General features: G+C 50.5%; 1 protein-coding gene across 1 annotated transcript; it reads right to left on the reverse strand.

The window, feature by feature from the left end:
* Positions 1–5274: 5274 nt before the first annotated feature.
* Positions 5275–21107, reverse strand: pigo (phosphatidylinositol glycan anchor biosynthesis, class O). Its single transcript, XM_086170420.1, has 11 exons — positions 20926–21107; positions 17361–17839; positions 16390–16533; positions 15948–16071; positions 15652–15811; positions 14414–14596; positions 12341–13922; positions 12041–12244; positions 7030–7214; positions 6824–6894; positions 5275–6494 (listed from the first exon to the last, which is right to left on the reverse strand). The coding sequence occupies exons 2-11, from the start codon at positions 17836–17838 to the stop codon at positions 6365–6367; spliced, it is 3261 nt and encodes a 1086-aa protein (XP_086026546.1). The 5' UTR covers position 17839; positions 20926–21107; the 3' UTR covers positions 5275–6364.
* Between the last annotated feature and the right edge of the window lie 86 nt (positions 21108–21193).

Below are 21193 nucleotides of genomic sequence, written 5' to 3' on the forward strand. Positions count from 1 at the left end.
GTCCTCCTGAAAAAAAAGGTGGGTTTTGTAGAAGATGAGCTTCGACCCCACGCAGCTCGGCCTGAAAAGGATGGAGCAAATAAGAGGTTTAGGGAGATGTGGTTCACTCCAGGGCAATGAGGAGGCATCTGGGATGTGTGTGTGTGTGTGTGTGTGTGTGTGTGAGAGAGAGAGAGATAGTTTGATGTTCAGGAGTCACTGAGAAGAAAAATATTCCCGAGAGCAGAAGCAGCAACAGCTGAGAGGATTTCACAGAATTACCTGGCAGTTGGAGGAAGTAATATGCTAAATAGCCCAAACCATGTTTCATTTGAATTTTATGTGAGTGCTCGCGTGCGTGTGTGTGTGTGTGTGTGTGTGTGTGTGTGCGTGCATGTGTGTGTGTGTTGGGGTTCACAGGTGTCATTGATGCTCACTCAATAAAACAAAACAACAGCTCAGCCTCTCCAAAGCCCAGCACACTTCTTCACACATGATGAGTTTTGTTTTCTCCTGCCAGCATCAGAGACAAACCATCAACACACACACACACACACACACACACACAAACACATCAGAGAAAACACTCCTGGCATTTTGTTTGCCAAAGCAAAGCATCTGAACCAATCAGGTGGCATCAACTCTTCCCCCCTCTAGGCAGGAAGTGGATGTGATTGAAAGGGTGGGCCTGGGTGATATCCTCAAACCCCCATGTTGACTCATATCCACTCAAAATACAAATACATTAAGATGTTTAGAGTCTTGGAATAACTAATAACTTTTAGTTATGGAGTGAGGGTTGAGAAGATGTGGAGGAGGAGGAGGAGGAGCAGGTTTACCACCCAGGGAATGGACCAGACCCAGACGGTGCTTCAGCAGGCATGAAAATAAACCATCTTTTTTCTTTCCTGGCTGACCTGAGTTGCGTAATGACAACAATAACAGCGTAATCCAGAAAGGAAGAATGGAACAGTGTTAAACCCTCTGAATTCAGGTTCAACTCCCAATAGTTTCTGTCTCTGAGTCGGTTCTTCGACTTCCTCCTGTAGTCTGAAAACACATTGGGTTCATCGTGGGTGTGAAAAAGAGGGTGAATGGCTGCGTACGGTATGTTAAACCCCACCTCCAACCCCAAAATCCTCATGTGGGCAGCGTGAGTGTCAAAGATACCAAATGAAAAAGTCAGTCTACATCTGCGGACTCTGCTGTGCTCCTGTTCTTCTGCCCCCCAAAAAAACCTTTTGCTTGTCCATCTCTGCCGAGGCTGCCCTCGATGCACATCTGCCTTCTCATTCCTCTTAGCCTAGCCACTGGCAGTCTTTCCATGAAGCTGCTTCTTTGTGTCAAGATAAGATAAGATAAGATAAGATAAGATAAGATAAGAACAACTTTATTAATCCCGAAGGAAATTGTTGTGCCAGAGTTACAGAAAACATCACAGCAATAAATGATAAAAAGAAAAGGCAGAATTAGAAATAAAGATAAACTATAAACTATAAAGTGTCTCAGTGAAACTATAAAGTATAAAGTGTCTTAGTAAACAAAGGATCCGGCAACTCTTGCACAAAACCCATTTCAGTGCTTTCAAATGCAAACTATGCAGAATCCGTCCTTAACTGTCTTCGCTGTGAGCCTTCATGCGAGAAAACGAGGGGCCGTGATGCTTATTTACTGCCATCGAACCCGCGGCCCAGACTTCAGAGATCTCACTTTATTCAGAAATGCAGTATGTTTTCAACATGACATCGGAGAAATACAGCAAAGTACCATCCGCTGGTCACCGAAGCTCAACAATCCATCTGTGAAATGGATTTGCTTTTCCTTTCTTTTATCGGATGGTTGCAGCAGACGGCTGAGCAGACCGGAGGCGCCGAGCTGCAGCATTTTGATTGCTTTGACAGTTTAATGACGGATTATGCCGGGGGGGAACAAAAACCACAGGTAACCGTTCAAAGCAGCGATTTTTACAGATAAGGTGAGGGAGAGGGGATACCGGGTAATAATCTCAGATGAGCCCCCTTATTTATGGAACCAATCTCTGCGGAGACACGACCACTCAACCAACGGGATGTTTTTGGGCATCTGGCAAATCCAACAAATAAAATTAAAGATGGAACAATCACATTTTAGCTGGGAGAGCTGGATTCTGAAAGCTTGGTTTGGACGGGAGGGGGTCCAAGTATGTCTGGAAGGGAGAGGACTTAGGTATGCCCGGGATGTCTTCGAAGTGCAGCATCAGGGATTTGGAATTTGGGGAAGGAAATCGGTTTAAATCCTGTGGACTTCAGGCAAAGAAGCTGTGGTTAAGGTTGGCATCTGGGTCGCCTTCAGGCTTTACATGGAAACATTCATCCGTTCATTATCCATACAGCTTCAGCATAACAATGATCCAAAAAACACCACCCAGGCAATGAAGGAGTGGCTTCGTAAAGAAGCATTTCAAGGTCCTGGAGTGGCCAAACCAATCTTCAGATCTCAACCTCACAGAAAATCTTTGGAGGGAGTTGAAAGTCCATGTCGCACAGTGACAGCCCCAAAACATCACTGCTCTACAGGAGATCAGCATGGAGGAACGGGCCAAAATACCAGCAACAGTGTGTGAAAACCTTGTGAAGACTTACAGAAAACATTTGACCTCTGTCATTGTCAACAAAGGGTATACAACAAAGTATCGTGAAAAACTCTTGTTCTTGACCGAATACTTATTTTCCACCATAATTTGCTAATACATTCTTTAAAAATCAGACAATGTGATTCTCTGGATTTTTTTTTTCTCATTCTGTCTCTTGTAGTTGAAGTGCACCAATGATGAAAATTACAGGCCTTTCTCATCAAGTGGGAGAACTACCACAATTGGTTGCTTACTAAATATACTGCTCAAAAAAATAAAGGGAACACTTGAACAACACAATGTAACTCCAAGTCAACCACACTTCTGTGAAATCATAGTGTCCACTCAGGAAGCAACAGATTCATTTTGACTTGTTTTAAGGACATTACATCAAAGTTGGATCAGCCTGGAGTTTGTTTTTACACTTTAATTTTGAGTGTGATTCCTAATCCAGACCTCCATGGGTTGATACAATTGATTTCCGTTGATCATTTTTGTGTGATTTTGTCGTCAGCACATTCAATTGTGTAAAGAGCAAAGTATTTCATAAGAATATTTCATTCATTTAGATCTAGGATGTGTTTTTTAAGTGTTCCCTTTATTTTTTTAAGCAGTGTACTTTTTTGGCTCACTGTGTGTGTGTGTGTGTGTGCAGCTGGTTATCCACCTGTGAGGTGTTTTCAGTTGTGAGTGGAGAACCCTGAGTAACAAACGACAAAGTGGAGCTGTTCTTCACCCAAATTCATTGGTTTGTGTTTTTACCAGCCACCTTCTTTTGGAGGCATGATGCGGGGAAGTCTCCATCCTCCATCATGGTCCACCAGCTCAGCCATCCCTGAGGATTCCTACCATCAGGATTCCATTAACAAAAAAATAAATAAAAAAAACAACAAAAAAAAACCAGTTGTGAAAGCAAACATGGCTTGGTTGGCTGCTGAAGAACTACAGATGTCGGAATATCCCAGGAAAAATGGATGTAGCACCTTGGATGATGGACTCAGCAGCTCTGTGCAAAAGATTGTTTGTAATCATAATATAATACGAGTAGATCATAAATGAGTCGATTAAGATGGAATCAGAACAGCGGCAACATAGTGTGTAAAATCATTTGTTCTTTATTTATATTAAACTTGTTTTGTTTTTTTCTTCCAAAGCAGGAAAGGAATAAGACACCATCATCCAGTCCAACTGGACCGTCACCCTGACCATCTGGTCAACAGAGCACCCAGTGTACCTGAGGTCAACAGGGCCGTCTAGTTACCTCACACATCCGATCAACGTGGGGAACCACCAGGTGTCCAGTCGCTCAGCGTCAGGTCGGCTAGAGCGTCCAGTCACTGTAGGCGTCAGGTCATCCGGGGCATCCAGTACTCATGAGTGACAGGTCTCCAAAGTTGCCTGTCATTCAGGGGCTCTGGTCACCCAGGGTATCTGGCTGCCCAGAGCGCCTGGTCAACTTGGGAGTCACCCTGGCCATCCAGTTGCCCCCTGCGTCAGGTTGCCCAAAGCTTCCTTTTGCCTAGAGCACCCTGGATGTCAGGTCGCCCAGCGCTTCCAGTCAACCTCGGACCACCCCGAGCATCTAGTAGCCATGAGCTTCCAGTTACCCTGGCTGTCTGGTTGCCAGAGTGCCAAGTCGCCATGGGCTTCCGGTAGTCCCAAGTGTCAGGTTGCCCAAAGCTTCCCTTTGCCTAGAGCACCCTGGATGTCAGGTCGCCCAGAGCTTCCAGTCAACCTCAGACCACCCCCAGCATCTAGTAGCCATGAGCGTCCTGTTACCCTGGCTGTCTGGTTGCCAGAGTGCCAAGTCACCGTGGGCTTCCGGTAGTCCCAAGTGTCAGGTTGCCCAAAGCTTCCCTTTGCCTAGAGCACCCTGGATGTCAGGTCGCCCAGAGCTTCCGGTCAACCTCGGACCACCCCCAGCATCTAGTAGCCATGAGCGTCCTGTTACCCTGGCTGTCTGGTTGCCAGAGTGCCAAGTCGCCGTGGGCTTCCGGTAGTCCCAAGTGTCAGGTTGCCCAAAGTTTCCCTTTGCCTAGAGCACCCTGGATGTCAGGTCGCCCAGAGCTTCCGGTCAACCTCGGACCACCCCGAGCATCTAGTAGCCATGAGCGTCCAGTTACCCTGGCCTTCTGGTTGCCAGAGTGCCAAGTCGCCGTGGGCTTCCGGTAGTCCCAAGTGTCAGGTTGCCCAAAGCTTCCTTTTGCCTAGAGCACCCTGGATGTCAGGTCGCCCAGAGCTTCCAGTCAACCTCGGACCACCCCGAGCATCTAGTAGCCATGAGCGTGCAGTTACCCTGGCTGTCTAGTTGCCAGAGTGCCAAGTCGCCGTGGGCTTTCGGTAGTCCCAAGTGTCAGGTTACCCGAAGCATCCTGTCGCCTACAGCACGCGGTCATGCTGGATGTCAGGCCACTCCGAGCATCTAGTAGCCATGAGCGTCCAGTCACCCTGGATGTCAGGTCGATCCAGGCATTCGTGTCACCCTGCAGGTGCGCCTGAGGAGAGGGTTTGAGCAGCTGGCGGTCCACCCGCTCAAGACATTCCTGCTCAGTCCGATGGCCGAGCAAAGGTCCTCATACGCGCACACATGCAGGTGCACGCTCACATGCACACACTCATTACCGTGCACACTCATAAAAAGCACTGATTGACGCCCAGCACCCAGTCCTGGGAGGCATGTGACGCGCAATTAAGACAGAGGTTTAATTGAGGTTAGAAAATGCCTCCTTGGTTAGTAATCAAACATTACAAATAGGCCACAGAGTTAGGAATAAAATCCCAGACATGCACCGTAACAATGGAAGTGAAAAGGACCACAGCAGATTCAGTACCAAAGATTGGTTAAGAAAAGAGGAGTGTGAGTTGGCAGTAACCCGGCATTGGACATCTCAACATTATCAAAGTAGAAATCAGATGTCCTCTGCTGCACAGATTCTAGAGAGAAGTTCAGATTCCACAGCAGCCAGAACCGGAGTGCAGGTTGGACTTCAGTGTTGCCAGGTAACATACTGACGTCATTTAACCTCCAAAGCGATTTGTTGCAGATGGTGACACACGGGCGGGTTGTTTCTTTTCTTCCAGAACTGGACTTTTTGAAAACATTGAGTACACAGGATGGTATAAAAATCTCCTGGTCTGGACACCAGACTTTGAGTAGACATTCACTGCGGAGGGTCCCGTGTTCCAAACACCCCAAAGCTAAGCTCTGGCTGGGAGTCCATCTGAACCATCTCAACTGGAGCTCCTGTTCCTCTAGCGCTGATATCCTGTTCAGCACTGAGCCGTGACCTGCTGCTGTGGTTCTTGCATACAAAAAAAAACATGGCTGCTGACGAATTATCTTTGTCACTGACTCTGGAGCAGAGGGGGTTGCCGAGCACTCCTTCGGCAACCCCTTACGCTCCAGCTGGAAGGAGCCTGGTCAGGAACATGGCGGCTCCCGGACATGTCAGTGAAAATCAAAGCACCAACTGTGCCGGCTTCCAGGGCACGGACCTTCTGCACGACCCCCTGGAGGTCGGGGACATCCAGAAAATGCAGGGAGGAGGGTGGGGGGTTAAACTCCTGTCCTCTGAGGCCTCTGACCTTTTAAAAAGTTTGCAATTTTATTGCCAAAACATGTTAAACCAAAAAATACTTCCATGGTGCTGGAGTGGTAGTGACCTCCGCATTGGTACTGGGACATCAGACTCCACTTGTTTTGTTCTTTTCTCTTCTTAGTAGCCAAACATCCTTGTGAAAGAACTGTGCCGGCGCTGAGCAGGTTAGGGTTAGCTACCTGGACGCGTCTGGGATGAGTTTCTTAAACCAGCGGCCGACGGCTGCGTCCACCCGCAGCACCAAGGCCACACCCAGCAGCAGGGAGGCGCTGCTCACCAGGAACCCCGAGGCCTCGAACATCAACCTGTGGGGACGAGCAAGACATCTTAGACATCATAAAAAAAAATTAAAAAAAATGTTGAAAGAGCATGCAAAGATTCAAGTTGAATATTTTCTGCCGATTGTGAGTTTTTCTCTCCGGTTTTGGACTCGACCTTTGACCCTGGTCTGTTCCTGGAGGGTGAATACTCCAGAGTCATGTTGCTGCCCGAGGCTTGTTTACAGGTATCAGGGTCTACGCTCGCTAACACACGGTGCCGTGCAACTCTAGAGGAAGCAGCAATTCCAACTCATTTCCAATGCATTTCCTGTCAGTGAGCTGTTGGCAGCGGGAAAATCCATTTAGGCACTTACTTGGGTGCGAAAACCTTCCACACCATTAGGTGTCTCCTGAGGATGGCAGCTGCACAGACCGAAGCCAAGACCTGTGGAGACCACACACACACACACACACACACACACACACACGCGATGTAAAGAGTTCTTTGTCTGAATCCCCCCCCCTGGTCTGAGTGGCTGTTTGGCCACCTTGTGGCGGCAGTGTCATGCTCTGCTGGTACCTGTGCTCCCTGGATGAAGAGGTAGCGCGCCGACAGCTGCAGGAGGGCTGAGCTGAAGAGCTGCGGGTTTTCTCTCAGTCTCATCTCCATCACGGCGTCCTCGCCCTCCTCCCCGAGGGATCGTCCCCCCCGGCCTGTGCGCGCCTCGCGGACCAAGGGCCAGAAGAGCAGCAGGGGACAGCCGGCTGGGGACGCAAGGAGAAACCACCTTCAACTTCATGGACGAGTTTTATTTGTACTATGTAGTGTGTGTGTGTACGTTTGTGTACGTCTTTGTCAAAAAAAAAAACAAAAAAAAAACTCACTAACCCAAGCTTACTGTTCTGCATATTTCCTGTGCATCTTGTATTTGCAAGTGTTATTTGCAGTCCTTATGTCCTCTATTGTAAGTCGCTTTGGATAAAAGCGTCTGCCAAATGTAAGGTAATACTTTAGTATTACATTACATGAATGTAATTACATGAAATGCAGCCTCAGGGCGGCACTGGCCCGTGCCTCTCCAAGCCTGCCTTGGGGGGGCACGGAGCAGTGTCTCCCTGTGCCGGTCCCAAGCCCGGATAAATGCAGAGGGTTGCGTCAGGAAGGGCATCCGGCGTAAAACTTTTGCCAAAACCAAATATGCGAGTCAACCAAAACTATACCATACCGGATCGGTCGCGGACCGGGTGAACAACGACCGCCATTGGTACTGATGACCTACAGGGTACTAATGGAAATTGGGCTACTGTGGGTTGAAGAACAAGAACAAGAACAAGAACAAGAACAAGAACAAGAGGAGGAGTGCGTGTTCGGAAACAGAGAGAGAGGAGGAAAGGAAAGCCTGGGACTGAGAGTAGGGACTTTGAATATTGGGACTATGACAGGAAAAGGTAGAGAGTTGGTGGACATGATGCAGAGAAGGAAGGTGGATATACTGTGTGTCCGGGAGATCAGGTGGAAAGGTAGTAAGGCTAGAAGCTTAGGAGCAGTTTTAAGTTGTACTATTATGGAACTGACAAGAAGAGAAATGGAGTAGGAGTTATCTGGAAGGAGGAGTTTGTTAGGAGCGTCCTAGAGGTGAAAAGAATGTCAGATAGACTTATGAGTCTGAAACTGGAAATTGAAGGTGTTATGCTCAATGTTGTTAGCGGCTATGCCCCGCAGGTGGGATGTGAATCTGAAGAGAAGGAGAAGTTCTGGAATGAGTTAGATGAAGTGATGCAGAATATTCCCAGAAATGAGAGAGTGGTCATTGGTGCAGACTTCAATGGACATGTCGGTGAAGGCAATAGAGGGGATGAAGAAGTGATGGGCAGATTTGGTATCCAGGATAGGAATGCCGAGGGACAGATGGTGGTAGATTTTGCAAGAAGGATGGAAATGGCTGTAGTGAACACCTTTTTCCAGAAAAAACAGGAACATAGGGTAACTTATAAGAGCGGAGGTAGGAGCACGCAGGTAGACTACATCTTGTATAGACGAGGTAACCTGAAAGAGATCAGTGACTGCAAAGTAGTTGTAGGTGAGAGTGTAGCCAGACAGCATAGGATGGTGGTTTGTAGGATGACTCTGGTGACAAGGAAGATGAAGAGGACAAAAGGCAGAGCAGAGGACAATGTGGTGGAAGCTGAAAAGGGAGGAGTGTTGAAACAGGTAGAGGAAAATCTAGAGAGGTGGAGGTATGCTCTGGAAAGGAGAGGAATGAAAGTTAGTCGCAGCAAGACAGAATATATGTGTGGGAATGAGAGGAACTCAGGTGGAACGGTGAGGCTACAGGGAGTGGAGATCAAGAAGCTGGAGGATTTCAGGTACTTGGGGTCAACAGTCCAGAGTAACGAAGAGTGTGGAAAAGAGGTGAAGAGACGGGTCCAAGCAGGTTGGAATGGGTGGAGAAAAGTGTCAGGGGTACTATGTGATAGAAGACTATCGGCCAGAATAAAGGAAAGGTGTACAAGACAGTGGTGAGACCAGCGATGATGTTTGGACTACAAACTGTTACAATGACCAAAAGACAGCAGGCAGAACTAGAGGTTGCAGAGATGAAGATGTTGAGGTTCTCTTTGGGAGTGACCAGGATGGAGAGGATCAGGAATGAGTCTATCAGAGGGACGGCACATGTTAGATGTTTTGGAGAGAAGGTCAGAGAAGCCAGACTGAGATGGTTGGGTCATGGACAGAGAAGAGATAGTGAATATATTGGTAGACGGATGCTGGAACTGGAGCTGCCAGGCAAGAGGTCTCGAGGAAGACCAAAGAGAAGATTTATGGACGTAGTGAGAGAGGATATGAAGGTAGTTGGTGTGAGAGAGGAGGATACAGTGAATAGGGTTAGATGGAGAAAGTTGACTCGCTGACGGGAAAAGCCGAAAGAAGAAGAAGAAGACATTACATTACATGAAACCGAGCTGGATGAGTATATGTTGTTATAAAGCGGGTATAGATGAGGGGAATATTTGTTAATTAATATTTGTTAATATTTGTTAATTAACAATTAATATTGTTAATCTGTTAATAACTTAAACAAATCATACATTGCTGGATTTTATATCACCATGAAACATCCCGAGACTCATGGTCTCAGTTTGTGGTATTTTTAATTGCTTTTAGAGCCTGAAGAATACCAGTTCTCTCAGCCCAATGAGACGATCAGTCCCTTTTCAGATATGGTGACAGTCAGATCAATAAGTATTTGATCGCTCTGTCATTTTGCAAGTTGTCCCACTTGGAAATCATGAAGCGGGTCTCAAATTTTCATCGTTAGTGCATTTCCACGTTGAGAAACAGAATTTAAAAAAAAAAGTTAAAAAAAATTAAAAAAAATAATTTAAATAGGAACTTACATTGTATGACTTTTTAACAATTTAACAAATAGGTATTTGTTATAGACTAAGAAAATAGGCTATCAGACTTTTTAATTCCTCTCCCTTCAGCCGCAGGGAATCTCAAAATCTGTGTACTTAAGACCTTAAAACACTTTATAGCCTTGACTTTGACACTTTATAGTTTTATTTTTATTTCTGACTCTCCCCCCTTTTATTTATTTTTTTTACTGTTTTATACAATTTTCCTACTATTATTTATTATTGTTATGTTTTACTTGAAACTCTGGCACAACAATTTCTTTCGGGATAAATAAAGTTGTTCTTATTCTTATTTGATCCCTTGCTTATCAGCCAGATTTCTGACCTTAAAAGACCTGTTGCTATGCTAATCATTCTATTTGAGTAGCACCTATTGGAGGTTGTTACCTCTCTTAAAGACACCTGTGCACCCCACAGGCTGTCAAAAGCATAGAAGCCAACATGAGTAAAACCAAAGAGCTGTCAGTGTCCCTCGGACTGGGGCTCCATGGAAGATCTCTCCTTGTGGGGTATCAATGATGCTCAGACAGGTGAAGAACCAGCCCAGGACTACATGGGGGGAGCTGGTCAATGTCCCGAAGACTGAGGCCATAGTTTCCTAGGCTACTATCAGAAATACACTGAGACGTAATGGTTTAAAATTATGTATTTTGCAGAAGGTTCCCCGTTTAAGTCCATGTCAAGGCCCATCTGAAGTTTGCCAGGGACCATCTAGATCAGACATGTCAAACTCAGGCCCGCGGGCCAATTTTGGCCCGCACTACAATTATATTTGGCCCGCGAGATGATTTCAAATATGTATTACATCTGGCCCGGGCCCGTTATACAGCGCACGTACCGCTAAAGGTGCCTACACATTGAACGCGTCAAGCGCTGGGTGGCGTCAGCGCAGCCATTCATTGTGTATGTGCGACGTCAGCGACAGAGCGTGAGTCCGCGCTGAGGCGCAGAGCGTCGCGCAAGGGTGGCGTTTGACGCCTTGATGCTTGACGCCCGATTTAAAACATTTTTAATTCGAGCGTCAAAACGCTGTGACGACATCTACAGTTTTTGTTTTTATTATTTTCTTAAACCTGTTCTGGTTTCAGTATTTAAGCAAAAATTCAATTGTAATATATTAGGATGGCTAATACAGTTGTTTACTGTATCTTAAAGATAATAAAAACATAAATAAATTAATTTAAAAAAAATTGGTCTGGCCCTCGACAATGTTCTTTTTTTTTATTTTGGCCCTCTGTGAATTTGAGTTTGACACCCCTGATCTAGATGATCCAGAGGACTTGTGGGAGAAAGTTTTGTGGTCAGATGAGACCAAAATAGACCTTTTTGGTCTAAACTCCTCCTGTTTGGAGGAAGAAGGATGAGTATCATCCTTCCAGTGAAGCATGGGGGTGGAAGCATCACGCTCTGCGGGTGTTTTGCAGCGCAGTGGCCAGGATGAGAGTGCAGCTTTAAGGAGAGGATGAACGGGACCATGTATTGCGAGATATTGGGCAAAAATCTTCCCTCGGTCAGAGCATTGCATAAGGGTCGTGACTGGGTCTCCCAACACGACAATGACCCGAAGCACACAGCCGGGAAAACCAAGGAGTGGCTCCGTAAGAAGCAAATCAAGGTTCTGGAGTGGCCAATAGACAATCTTTGGAGGGAGCTGAAACTTTGAGCTGCTCAGCGACAGCCCCGAAACCTGAGAGCTGGAGAAGATCTGTCAGGAGGAGTGGGCCTAAATCCCTGCCGCAGTATGTCAAACCTGGTGAAGACCAACGGGAACTGTTTGACCTCTGTAATTGTTAAGAAAGGCTTCTGTACCAAATACTAAAATTGTTTGACTCAAGAGATCAAATACTTATTTGACCCTTTAATTTACAAATAAATAGTTAAATAAAATATCATGCAATGTGATTTTTTTTTTGACTGTCTGACAGTGGAAATGCACCAATGATGTAGACCCCACCATGATTTCTAAGTGGGAGAACCTGCAAAATCACATGAGGATCAAATACCTATTGACCTGACAGTAAGGTGTCGGAGTCTGTTACAGATTTATCTGACTGGAGTCGTTTGCTCATTCGACCACTGGGACGAAGAAGCGTCCTCGTAAGGGGTCGCAGGAGGTTTCAATTCAGCAGAAATGTCTGATTTCGACGAGCGAACGGTCCCTGCACCTCTACCTGCAAAGAGGATGTGTGCGGCAAAGGTGTTGAGGGTGACCAGCGACGCAGGGATCACGGTGCCCGTGTGTCCGCCGGGGAACCCCACAAAGGCAGCCCCCCACTGGATGGAGGGGAAGGTGGGCAGGTGGCCGGTGGCGTGGAAGAACTGGGTGGCAGCCAGGGACCAGAGGACGATGGGAGTCCAAGGGACGCTGAAGCCCCCTGAGGGGAACGTGAAGAGGAGGAGACGGGAAGGTCAGAACAACCGAAACCTGACGCAGAGGTTAATGGGATAAAACGGCAGCTGGTGTGTCTCACCGGCATGCGGGCCGTGGAGGGCGGCGGCCGAGGCGTGGATGTGCAGCAAGGCCCCCGACTCCAGCAGCAGCAGCAGAAAGGCCGGAGCCATTCCCTCCGGGTGCAGCAGCAGGAGGCCCATCCCCAGCAGGCCGCAGAGCAGCAACAACGGGGCGGAGTAGACCGTCCCTAGTCCGTAGGCCTCCACCGCGGGCCTGCCGTCCGCCTCGCCACCGCCGCTGCTCGCCTCCCCATCATCCAGGGAGCGGCGCATGCGCTGGTATATCTGGGGGATGAGGTGGTGCAGCTCGGCTTGAGGGCTGATGCCGGTGCTGGCCCGGTACCGTGGCGGCGGCAGGGACAGGCCCTTGGTGGAAGCCGCGGCCCTCGTCTTAAGGAAGACGGTGAGGGGGTCCAGCCAGGTCAGCAGGAGTCCCAGGCCCAGCAGCATGAAGGCGGCCCTAGGGAGGGCCAGCTGGGCCAGGCCGATTAGCTCAGCGAGGCTCCGGAAGCTGTCCTCCGGCGTGGCGCCGACGGCCCAGTGCAGCACCAAGCACAGGAACAACAGCGGCAACACCCAGCGCGCCGTGAACGCTGCCCCACCTGAAGAGTTCAGGTTGCCGTAGTGACGCAGGCATCGCCTCAGCAGGTATGTCCACGCGGCCAGAGCGAGGACAGACAGGACATAGTGAAAGTTCTTCAGTTGGCTGTCCTGGACCCGGGATAGGGTGGAGAGGAAGGGCGAGGGCTGGCAGGAGCCCTGCTCCTCCCGGCACCCGTGGAAGGAAAGGGACAGGGTAAGGCAGCCCACCAGGAGCCCCAGGCAGGCCAGCAGGGCGCCCCCCTCTCGCCTGACGGCGGGCTGGGGCGGGCCGGTCGACGGCAGCAGCCCCGCCGGCTTGGGGGGGTCGTGGGTCGGGGGGAGGAGCAGGCCGTCCCAGTTGAGATGCAGGGGAATGCAGAGCGCCAAGGACAACAGCAGGAAGGTTACCACGCGGCCCTCGGCAATCACGTAGCTGTCCGAGAGCAGGGAGGCGCAGCGGAGGAGCGCGATGAGGACCGGCGGGGCAAAGAGGCGCAGGACCGCCCTGCGGGGGACCTTTGGAGATCCATTCCTCACCACGGATGCCAGCCTACTGCAGTGGGCTCTCCAGAAGAAAAGCAGCTGGGAGATGGCGGCGGCGGCGGCCAGGCACCACTCCAACTCCAGGCGGCGCCCACTGAGCAGCTGAGAGCCGGCCACGCACACGCCGGCGATCAGCCCCGCCGCCGTCGCCGCTTTAAGCCCCCCGCCCCCCTCCCTGACCAGCACCAGGGACAGCTCGGACACAACCAAACACACCAGGCACGCCAGCGCCAGGATGGCCAGTCCCGCCGCCATCTTGAGCGGGTTAAAACGGGCCCAGGTGGCCCGGCAGGCGTCCCGCACGGCGCTCAGGTAGGCCTGCAGCGAGGCGGCCAGCTCCGGAGAGGATGGCCGGCCCTCCTTCACCCACGTCAAATGGCGGGCGGAGAGGCGGGAGAAGGTCTCTTCCAGCTGAGCCAGGATGTCTGCCGGGATGTCCTTGGCCAGGACCGAGTAGGTCTCCAGGAAGCGGTTCACCTGCAGACACACAGGCATCACACCTTCACATTACATCACATTGCATTTGGCAGACGCTTTTATCCAAAGCGACTTACAATAGAGGACATATGGACTGCAAATACACTTGCAAATACACGATGCACAGGAAATATACAGAACAGTAAGCTTGGGTTAGTGAGGGTTTTTTTTTTTTTTTTGGACAAAGACATACACAAACGTACACACACACACACTGCATAGCCTAACTTGCTGCCAAACCTGATCTGGGGCATCAGCGCAGTTCCACCACTGAGGTAGTAGAACAGTTTTGCCTGAGATCGCTTAGAGCGAGCAAAAGGTACTGCTAGTAGGTTTGTACCTTCACCTTCTGCAAGCATCTCTATGGAGGGACTGTAGCAGCAGAGCCGCGGCAGAGGGAGATCTTCAAGCTAGAATGTCCAGCTGTTTCCACACACACACGCGTCCGATTCCATCGATCATATTATACAATTCATAGCCGTTCTGCTGACCTGTTTTGCATTGATCCACAGCGCCTCCAGCTGGCTGAGGCCTCCTACTGCGCCCTCCGCCTGGCCGTGGGAGGGGAACAGTGGGAGCAGAACCTGGCCCACGCTGCTGTAGGGGATGGGGACCCCCAGCAGCAGAGCCAGTGTGGGAACCAGGTCCGTCTGCGGCACCACATCTGGCTCGCTCTGCAAGAGGAGGGCATGGAGAAGAGTTCTGGTCCTCAAACATCTGGTCAGGTCTGGTGAGCACCAAAGAACGCCCGTGTGTTGGGCTGAAACCCAGATTAAAGAGGAGGAGTACGACTGCATGGACGAATCTAATCAGCATTAACCTGAAAGCAGAATTACTGGCAGGTTGTTTAAATACTAATCTGCTCGGGTTAAGAAGGCCAACGTCCATTAAATAATTAGAAAAGAAAAATTCACTCTCACTTAGACACGTGTTTAATGACTCGCTGCCATGGCAACCGGCGCATAAAGGCCTCGTTGGGATCACAACACGGCGATGAAATCTGATGAAAGGAAAAAAGCTCCCTCCTTTTCCTCAGTAACAGGAATACCATCAGCTGAGTACAACTATCTAACTTCATGTCCTCTTCCCTCCATTGATACACCTCCTCTCTAGTCTTCCTCTCGACGTCCTACCTGGTAGTTCCAACCTTCCACCCAGATCTTCACCATCCCTCCTCTATCCCCTCCCAAACCATCTCAGTCTGACTTTATCTCCAGAACATCTACCACATGCTTTCACTCTGATTTGTTTCCTGATCCTCTCCATCCTCCTCACGCCCAAAGACAATCTCTGTATCTACACCTCTGCTCTTCTCCACCCTCTCCGTTGCTCTGGACTGTTGACTGAAGAATTTTAAAATCCCCCACCTTCTTGGTCTCCACTCCCTGTAACATGGCCTCTCAACCTGTCTTGCTGCAAATAACCTTCATTCCTCTCCTCTCCAGAGCATACCTCCATCTCTCTTGATGTTCCTCCACCTGCTCCCTGCTCTCACTACTGATCACAGTGTAAACTGCAAACATCATGGTCCAATGAGATTCCTGTCTAACCTCATCTGTCCGCCTGTCCATCACCACTGCAAACAAGAGTCTCAGATCTGCTCCCTGATATAGTCCACCTCCACCTTGAACTTCTCTGTCACACCTCCGGAACACCTCACCACTGTCTCACAACTAGCATACATGTTCTGCCCCCTGGAGTTGCGCCCACTGCAGCCGTCGGGAACAACCTGCGACGGTGGCCCAGGGAATAGAGGGGAGGGGCTGTAGAGGAAGATGGCGGCGTCCGTCTCCTTCTGACTCTCCCCGCCATGGTCGCCTGTGTCGGTCATCCCATGGTCGCCCATCACCACCAGCAGGGTGTCGTTCTCCAGACGCTCCATCACTGACCTAAGGGAAGGAGGGGGTCAGCTGGAGCTCTTTCTCGAGGTTCAACCAGGTTCACAGAACCAGTAGAACAGCAGGAACTTCAAGCTTCCACTGCACAAACACTTCTAAGAAGTAGCCTGCGGCGGACATCCATCACCTGATGACGCCGTCCATCTGGGTGAGCTTGTCAGCCATGGCTGGGTGGTCGGGGCCAAAGCGGTGGCCGCAGTGGTCCACCCCCAGGAAGTGGGCCACCAGGACATCCCAGTCATCGCCCACCACTGTCCCAGTCAGCAGGGAGACAGACAAACATCAGGATAAAGCTGAACACTATTCACAGCTAGAAGGTATGGAGATACATGTTCTGACCCAGTGACCCTGACCGTCACCTGAACCCACAGCAGATGCTACCAAGGAAACAAATACTTGCTAACAGTTAGCTGACTTGTACATAACACTGCTTCACTTGCTAACTCTCTGTGAAGCGTTGAGCTAATATCTACCGAGCAGGACCACTAGATCCTGGTTGCTCTTCTCCAGACTCGGGGACGGGGAAGAATCCAGCTGTTTGAGGTTCAAAGCAGAGAGCGCAAACGTACTAGTTGTGTAGAGGTGCTGCAGGATGCCGTCGTCCACGGTGTGCAGGTCTTTGACGTTGAAGGACGGGAAGGGCAGCGAGCGGTAGAACTTCTTGGGGAACAGACTTTCCCAGGTGTCATCGCCCATGAACACCACGCGTTTGCCTGGGAGGAAACGCACATTGGAAATGTGAAAATACAGTTCCTCGAAGGTTCCTCGAACTATGGACCTGGAGATGCACTGGATATAGCAGGTCCAGATCTAATCTGGAGAACATCTAGCGCAGTGGTTCTTAACCTTGTTGGAGGTACTGAACCCCACCTGTTTTACATGCGCATTCACCGAACCCTTCTTTATTGGATCGAGGATCGTTTCGTTGATGGGTACAAAGAACAGGCGGAGTAGCCTTTTCATCGAATCTGGCTCCCTTCACCTTGAATTCAGCAAGCGCTATGTTCTTGTAGTTCCCATCTCCATGCAGCTGAAGGAAGCCTTCCCTTAGTTTTGCCGGTGCTGGACTAGAACTGCTCATCTTGTCTTTGCAAATCATGCAGTTAGGACATCGATTCCAATCACGTTCCGTCATACATGAAAATCCGTATTGTACGTATTCTTCCGACCGCTTTCTTTTTTTGCCCGACAAAATCAGTATGAAGGGATTAAAATATTAAGAAAGAAATCACATGACGTACCATCACGACAGTAACTACAACTGAGCGCGCCCAAATCCCCGCAGCACGGATAGGCCGAGCTATGTAGCGTGATCACCTGCGGCCGGTGATGTCATCACCAATGTGTGTCTTGACCTCCGCCGAACCCCTGAGACTGACCCACCGAACCCCTGGGGTTCCATCGAACCCAGGTTAAGAACCACCGGTCCTAGCGCTCAGGGGGCAAAAGTGTAGAAGGGTTTCTGAGCCCCCCATCAGATGTTGGCTGGAGAGGAACCGGGCAGCGGTTTCTTGCTGCGGCTCCAGACCAGGGGACTCACCGACTTGTCCCAGCTGGTGGATGAGGTTGTCCTCCAGGATGGCGCCGGATGCGAAATTGTTGCCGACGTCCACAAAGGTGGGCAGGGAGCCGGTGGTGAAGCCCTTAATCCTCTGCATAGTGGTGGTGGGCGGGTCGGCCCTGAAGGGATAAAGGCGGCTATGGGACGGCCTGGACGCCGCCGTCTGCTCCAGTACCGGCAGCTTGTTCTCGAACGGCCGCGGCGCCGTGTTGTTGGGGTCGAAGCGAGCGAACTCGATCTTCAGGGCGTCGATGATGAGGAGGACGGCGCGGCCGAAGCGCGGCCGCACGCCGCAGAAGTCCCTCGCCCCCTGCCCGGGCTCCAGCACGTCCCCGCAGGAGCTCGTCCGGTTCACCTCCAGGCGGACCAGCAGGAACCCGCCCACAAACAGGTAGAGGCCCACCAGGTACAGCGAGCTCAGCCACAGCAGTAGCCACAGGAGACGCACACACACCATGCTGCAGTAAGGGGACCAGAGTCAGGTATGTGTGTGTGTGTGAGGCCATCGTCAGGTGTGTGTGTGTGAGAGAGAGGCCATCGGGTGTGAAAGGCTGATGTGTATGTATGTGTTATGGGTGAGAGGCCACCCTCAGGTGTATGTGTTTGTGGCCAGCGTCAAGTGTGTGTGTGTGTGTTAAGCACGCTTCAGGTGTGTGTGTGTGTGCATGCGTGCGTGTGTGTTAGGCTGGCCTCAGGTGTGTGTGTGTGTGTGTGAGAGGCCTGTGTATGCTGGTGTGTGTGTATGTGTGTGTGTGTGTGTGCATGCGTGTGTGTGTGTTTGGCCGGCTTTGTGTTTATGTGAGACTGGTGTGTATACGTGAGACCAGCATCAAGTGTGTGAGAGACACCAGCGCCAGGTGTGTGTGTGTGTGTGTGTGTAACAGCTTCAGGCATGTGTGTGAGGCTGGCGACATAGAGTGTGTATGTGTGTGCGCGTGTGTTTGTGTATTTTCTGTATGAAGCCAGCGTGCGATGTGTGTGTGCGAGGCCGGCTTTAAGTGTGTGTTGTGTGTGTGTGTTAGGATGGCATCAGATGTGTGTGTATGTGTGTGTGTTAGGCTGGCGTCATAATTGTGTGTGTGTGTGTGTGTGTTAAGCCCGCTTCAGGTGTGTGTGTGTGCATGCGTGCGTGTGTGTTAGGCTGGCTTCAGGTGTGTTTGTATGTGAGACTGGTGTGTATGCATGAGGCCAGCATCAAGTGTGTGAGACACCAGCGTCAGGTGAGTGTGTGTGTGAGAGAGGCATGTGTATGCTGGGGTGTGTGTGTGTGTGTGTGTGTGTGTGTTAGGCCCACTTCTGGTGTGTATGTGTGCGTGTGTGTTAGGCCGGCTTTAGGTGTGTGTGTGTATGTGAGACTAGTGTATATGCGTGAGGCCTGCATCAAGTGTGTGAGACACCAGGGTCAGGTGTGTGTGTGTGTGTTAAGCCCGCTTCAGGTGTGTGTGTATGTGCATGCGTGCGTGTGTGTTAGGCTGGCTTCAGGTGTGTGTGTATGTGAGACTGGTGTTTATGCGTGAGGCCAGCATCAAGTGTGTGAGACACAGGTGTGTGTGTGTGTGTGTAATGGCTTCAGGCATGTGTGTGAGGCTGGCGTCACAGTTTGTGTATGTGTGTGTGCTTGTGTATGTGTGTGTGTGTGTGTGTTTGTGTATTCTCTGTATGAAGCCAGCGTGCGGTGTGTGTGTGCGAGGCCAGCTTTAAGTGTGTGTTGTGTGTGTGTGTTAGGATGGCGGCAGATGTGTGTGTATGTGTGTGTGTTAGGCTGGCGTCATAATTGTGTGTGTGTGTGTGCGAGGCCGGCTTTAAGTGTGTGTTGTGTGTGTGTGTTAGGATGGCGTCCGATGTGTGTGTATGTGTGTGTGTTAGGCTGGCGTCATAATTGTGTGTGTGTGTGTGTGTGTGTGTGTGTGTAGATGAGAGGCCAGCCCAAAGTGTCTGTGTGGGGCCTCTGTGTGTGTGTGTGTGCATATGTGTGTGAAGCCGCTCTCAGGTGTGTTTGTGTGTGAATCCAGCATGCAATGTTTGTGAGGGTGCCGTCAAGAGTGTGTGAGTGCGTGTGTGTGTGTGTGTGTGTGTGTTAGGCCGGCTTCAGGTGTGTGAGTATGTGAGACTGGTGTGTATGCATGAGGCCAGCATCAAGTGTGTGAGAGACACCAGCGCCAGGTGTGTGTGTGTGTGTGTATTCTCTGTATGAAGCCAGCGTGCGGTGTGTGTGTGAGGCCGGCTTTAAGTCACATACACGCACATACACACACATCTGACGCCAGGATGGTGTGTATGTGGCGTCATAGTTGTGTGTGTGTGTGTGTGTAGATGAGAGGCCAGCCCAAAGTGTCTGTGTGGGCCTCTGTGTGTGTGTGTGTGTGTGCATATGTGTGTGAAGCCACCCTCAGTTGTATTTGTGTGTGAAGCCAATGTGCAGTGTGTGTAAGGGTGGCGTCAGGTGTGTGTAATTGTGTGTGTGTGAGGCTGGCTTCAGGGCTGTGTATGTGTATATGTTTGAGTGTGCATGAAGCTGCCTTCAAGTGTGTATGAAGCCGGCATGCAGTGTGTGTGAGGCCGGCTTCGATGTTTGTGTGACAGAGAGACCAGCATCAGGTGTGAAAGACTGGTGCGTGTGTGTGTGTGTGTGTGTATGTGTGAGAGGTCATCCTCAGATGTGTCTGTGAGAGAGGCCTATGAGGTGTGTGGTGTGTGTGTGTGTGTGTGTGTGTGTGACGCCGCTATCGGGTGTGTTTGTGAGTGAAGCTGGCGTAGTGTGTGCCTGTGTGTGTGTGTGTGTGTGAGGCAGGCTTCAGGTGTGTGTAAGTGTGTGTGTGTGTGTGTGTGTGCGTGTGTGTGTGTGTGTGTGCGTTTGTGTATGAGAAGCCACCCACAAGCTCGTGCGTGTGTGCGTATGTGTGTGTGTGTATGTATGAGAAGCTACCCACAGGCTCGCGTGTGTGCACGTGTGTGTGTGTGTGTGTGTGCATATGAGAGGCCACCATCGTGTATGTGTGTGTGTGTGTGTGTGTCAGGCCGCTCACAGGTTTCCTTGTGTGTCTGTGTGTGAGGCCGGCTTCAGGTGTGTGTGTGTGTGTATATGAGAAGCCACCAACAAGCTTGCGCCTGTGTGTGTGTGTGTGTGTGTGTGTGTGTGTGTGTGTATGAGAAGCTACCCACAGGCTTGCGTGTGTGCGTGTACATGAGAGGCCACCATCGTGTGTGTGTGTGTGTGCACGTATGTATGTACGTATATGAGGCCGCTCACAGGTTTCCTTGTGTGTCTGTGTGTAAGGCCGGCTTCAGGTGTGTATGAGTGTGAGTGATGCCAGCGTCAGGTGTACGCGTGAAGCTGGCTTCAGGTGTGTGTGTGTGTTTGTGTGAGGACGCCCTCAGGTCGATGCGTGTGTGAAGCCGGCATGCAGTGTGTGTGTGAGTCCGGCGCGGTGCTTACCTCTTAAGACTCCACAAGTGAGTTGTTTGTATAAGAAACGTGACGGAAACATTCCGAGCCGGTTAGCCGCGCCGGTTAGCCGCGGCTAACTCCCGGTTTCTTACTGACCTTGCAGCGGGCGGCAGACGTCCTCTCTCGGCAGGAGGGTGGGCGGAACTAGCTCCGCCGGAGCCGCCTCAGGGACACAATACGCGGGGGGAGCGCCGCGCTCACCTTCATCGGGACTCAGGTACGGAGGGGTTGGACGGCCGGCAACAGGAAAGGGTCCGCGAGCATGCGCAGATCTGACCGGAAGTCCGCGGCGGATGGTTTTCTATGTGAAACAGTGAGCGTGGGGAAATTAAACCCAAATTTAGCTTTTCAGGTACGCACTCCT

Source organism: Fistularia commersonii, chromosome 23 (genome assembly GCF_037954325.1).
Source record: "Fistularia commersonii isolate RoL2024-O1a breed Wild chromosome 23, RoL_Fcom_v1.0, whole genome shotgun sequence".
Classification (NCBI taxonomy): domain Eukaryota; kingdom Metazoa; phylum Chordata; class Actinopteri; order Syngnathiformes; family Fistulariidae; genus Fistularia; species Fistularia commersonii.

What these genes read in the sequence shown, in the direction of transcription:
- pigo (XM_086170420.1), bottom strand. Translation starts at nt 17,838, where the DNA reads ATGGTGTGTGTGCGTCTCCTGTGGCTACTGCTGTGGCTGAGCTCGCTG. An exon ending in TCCCTGGGCCACCGTCGCAG is followed by an intron (nt 14,597 to 15,651) that starts GTTGTTCCCGAC and finishes CTCCTCTTGCAG; the next exon opens with AGCGAGCCAGATGTGGTGCC. An exon ending in TGGAAGGTTTTCGCACCCAA is followed by an intron (nt 6,495 to 6,823) that starts GTAAGTGCCTAA and finishes TCGTCCCCACAG; the next exon opens with GTTGATGTTCGAGGCCTCGG.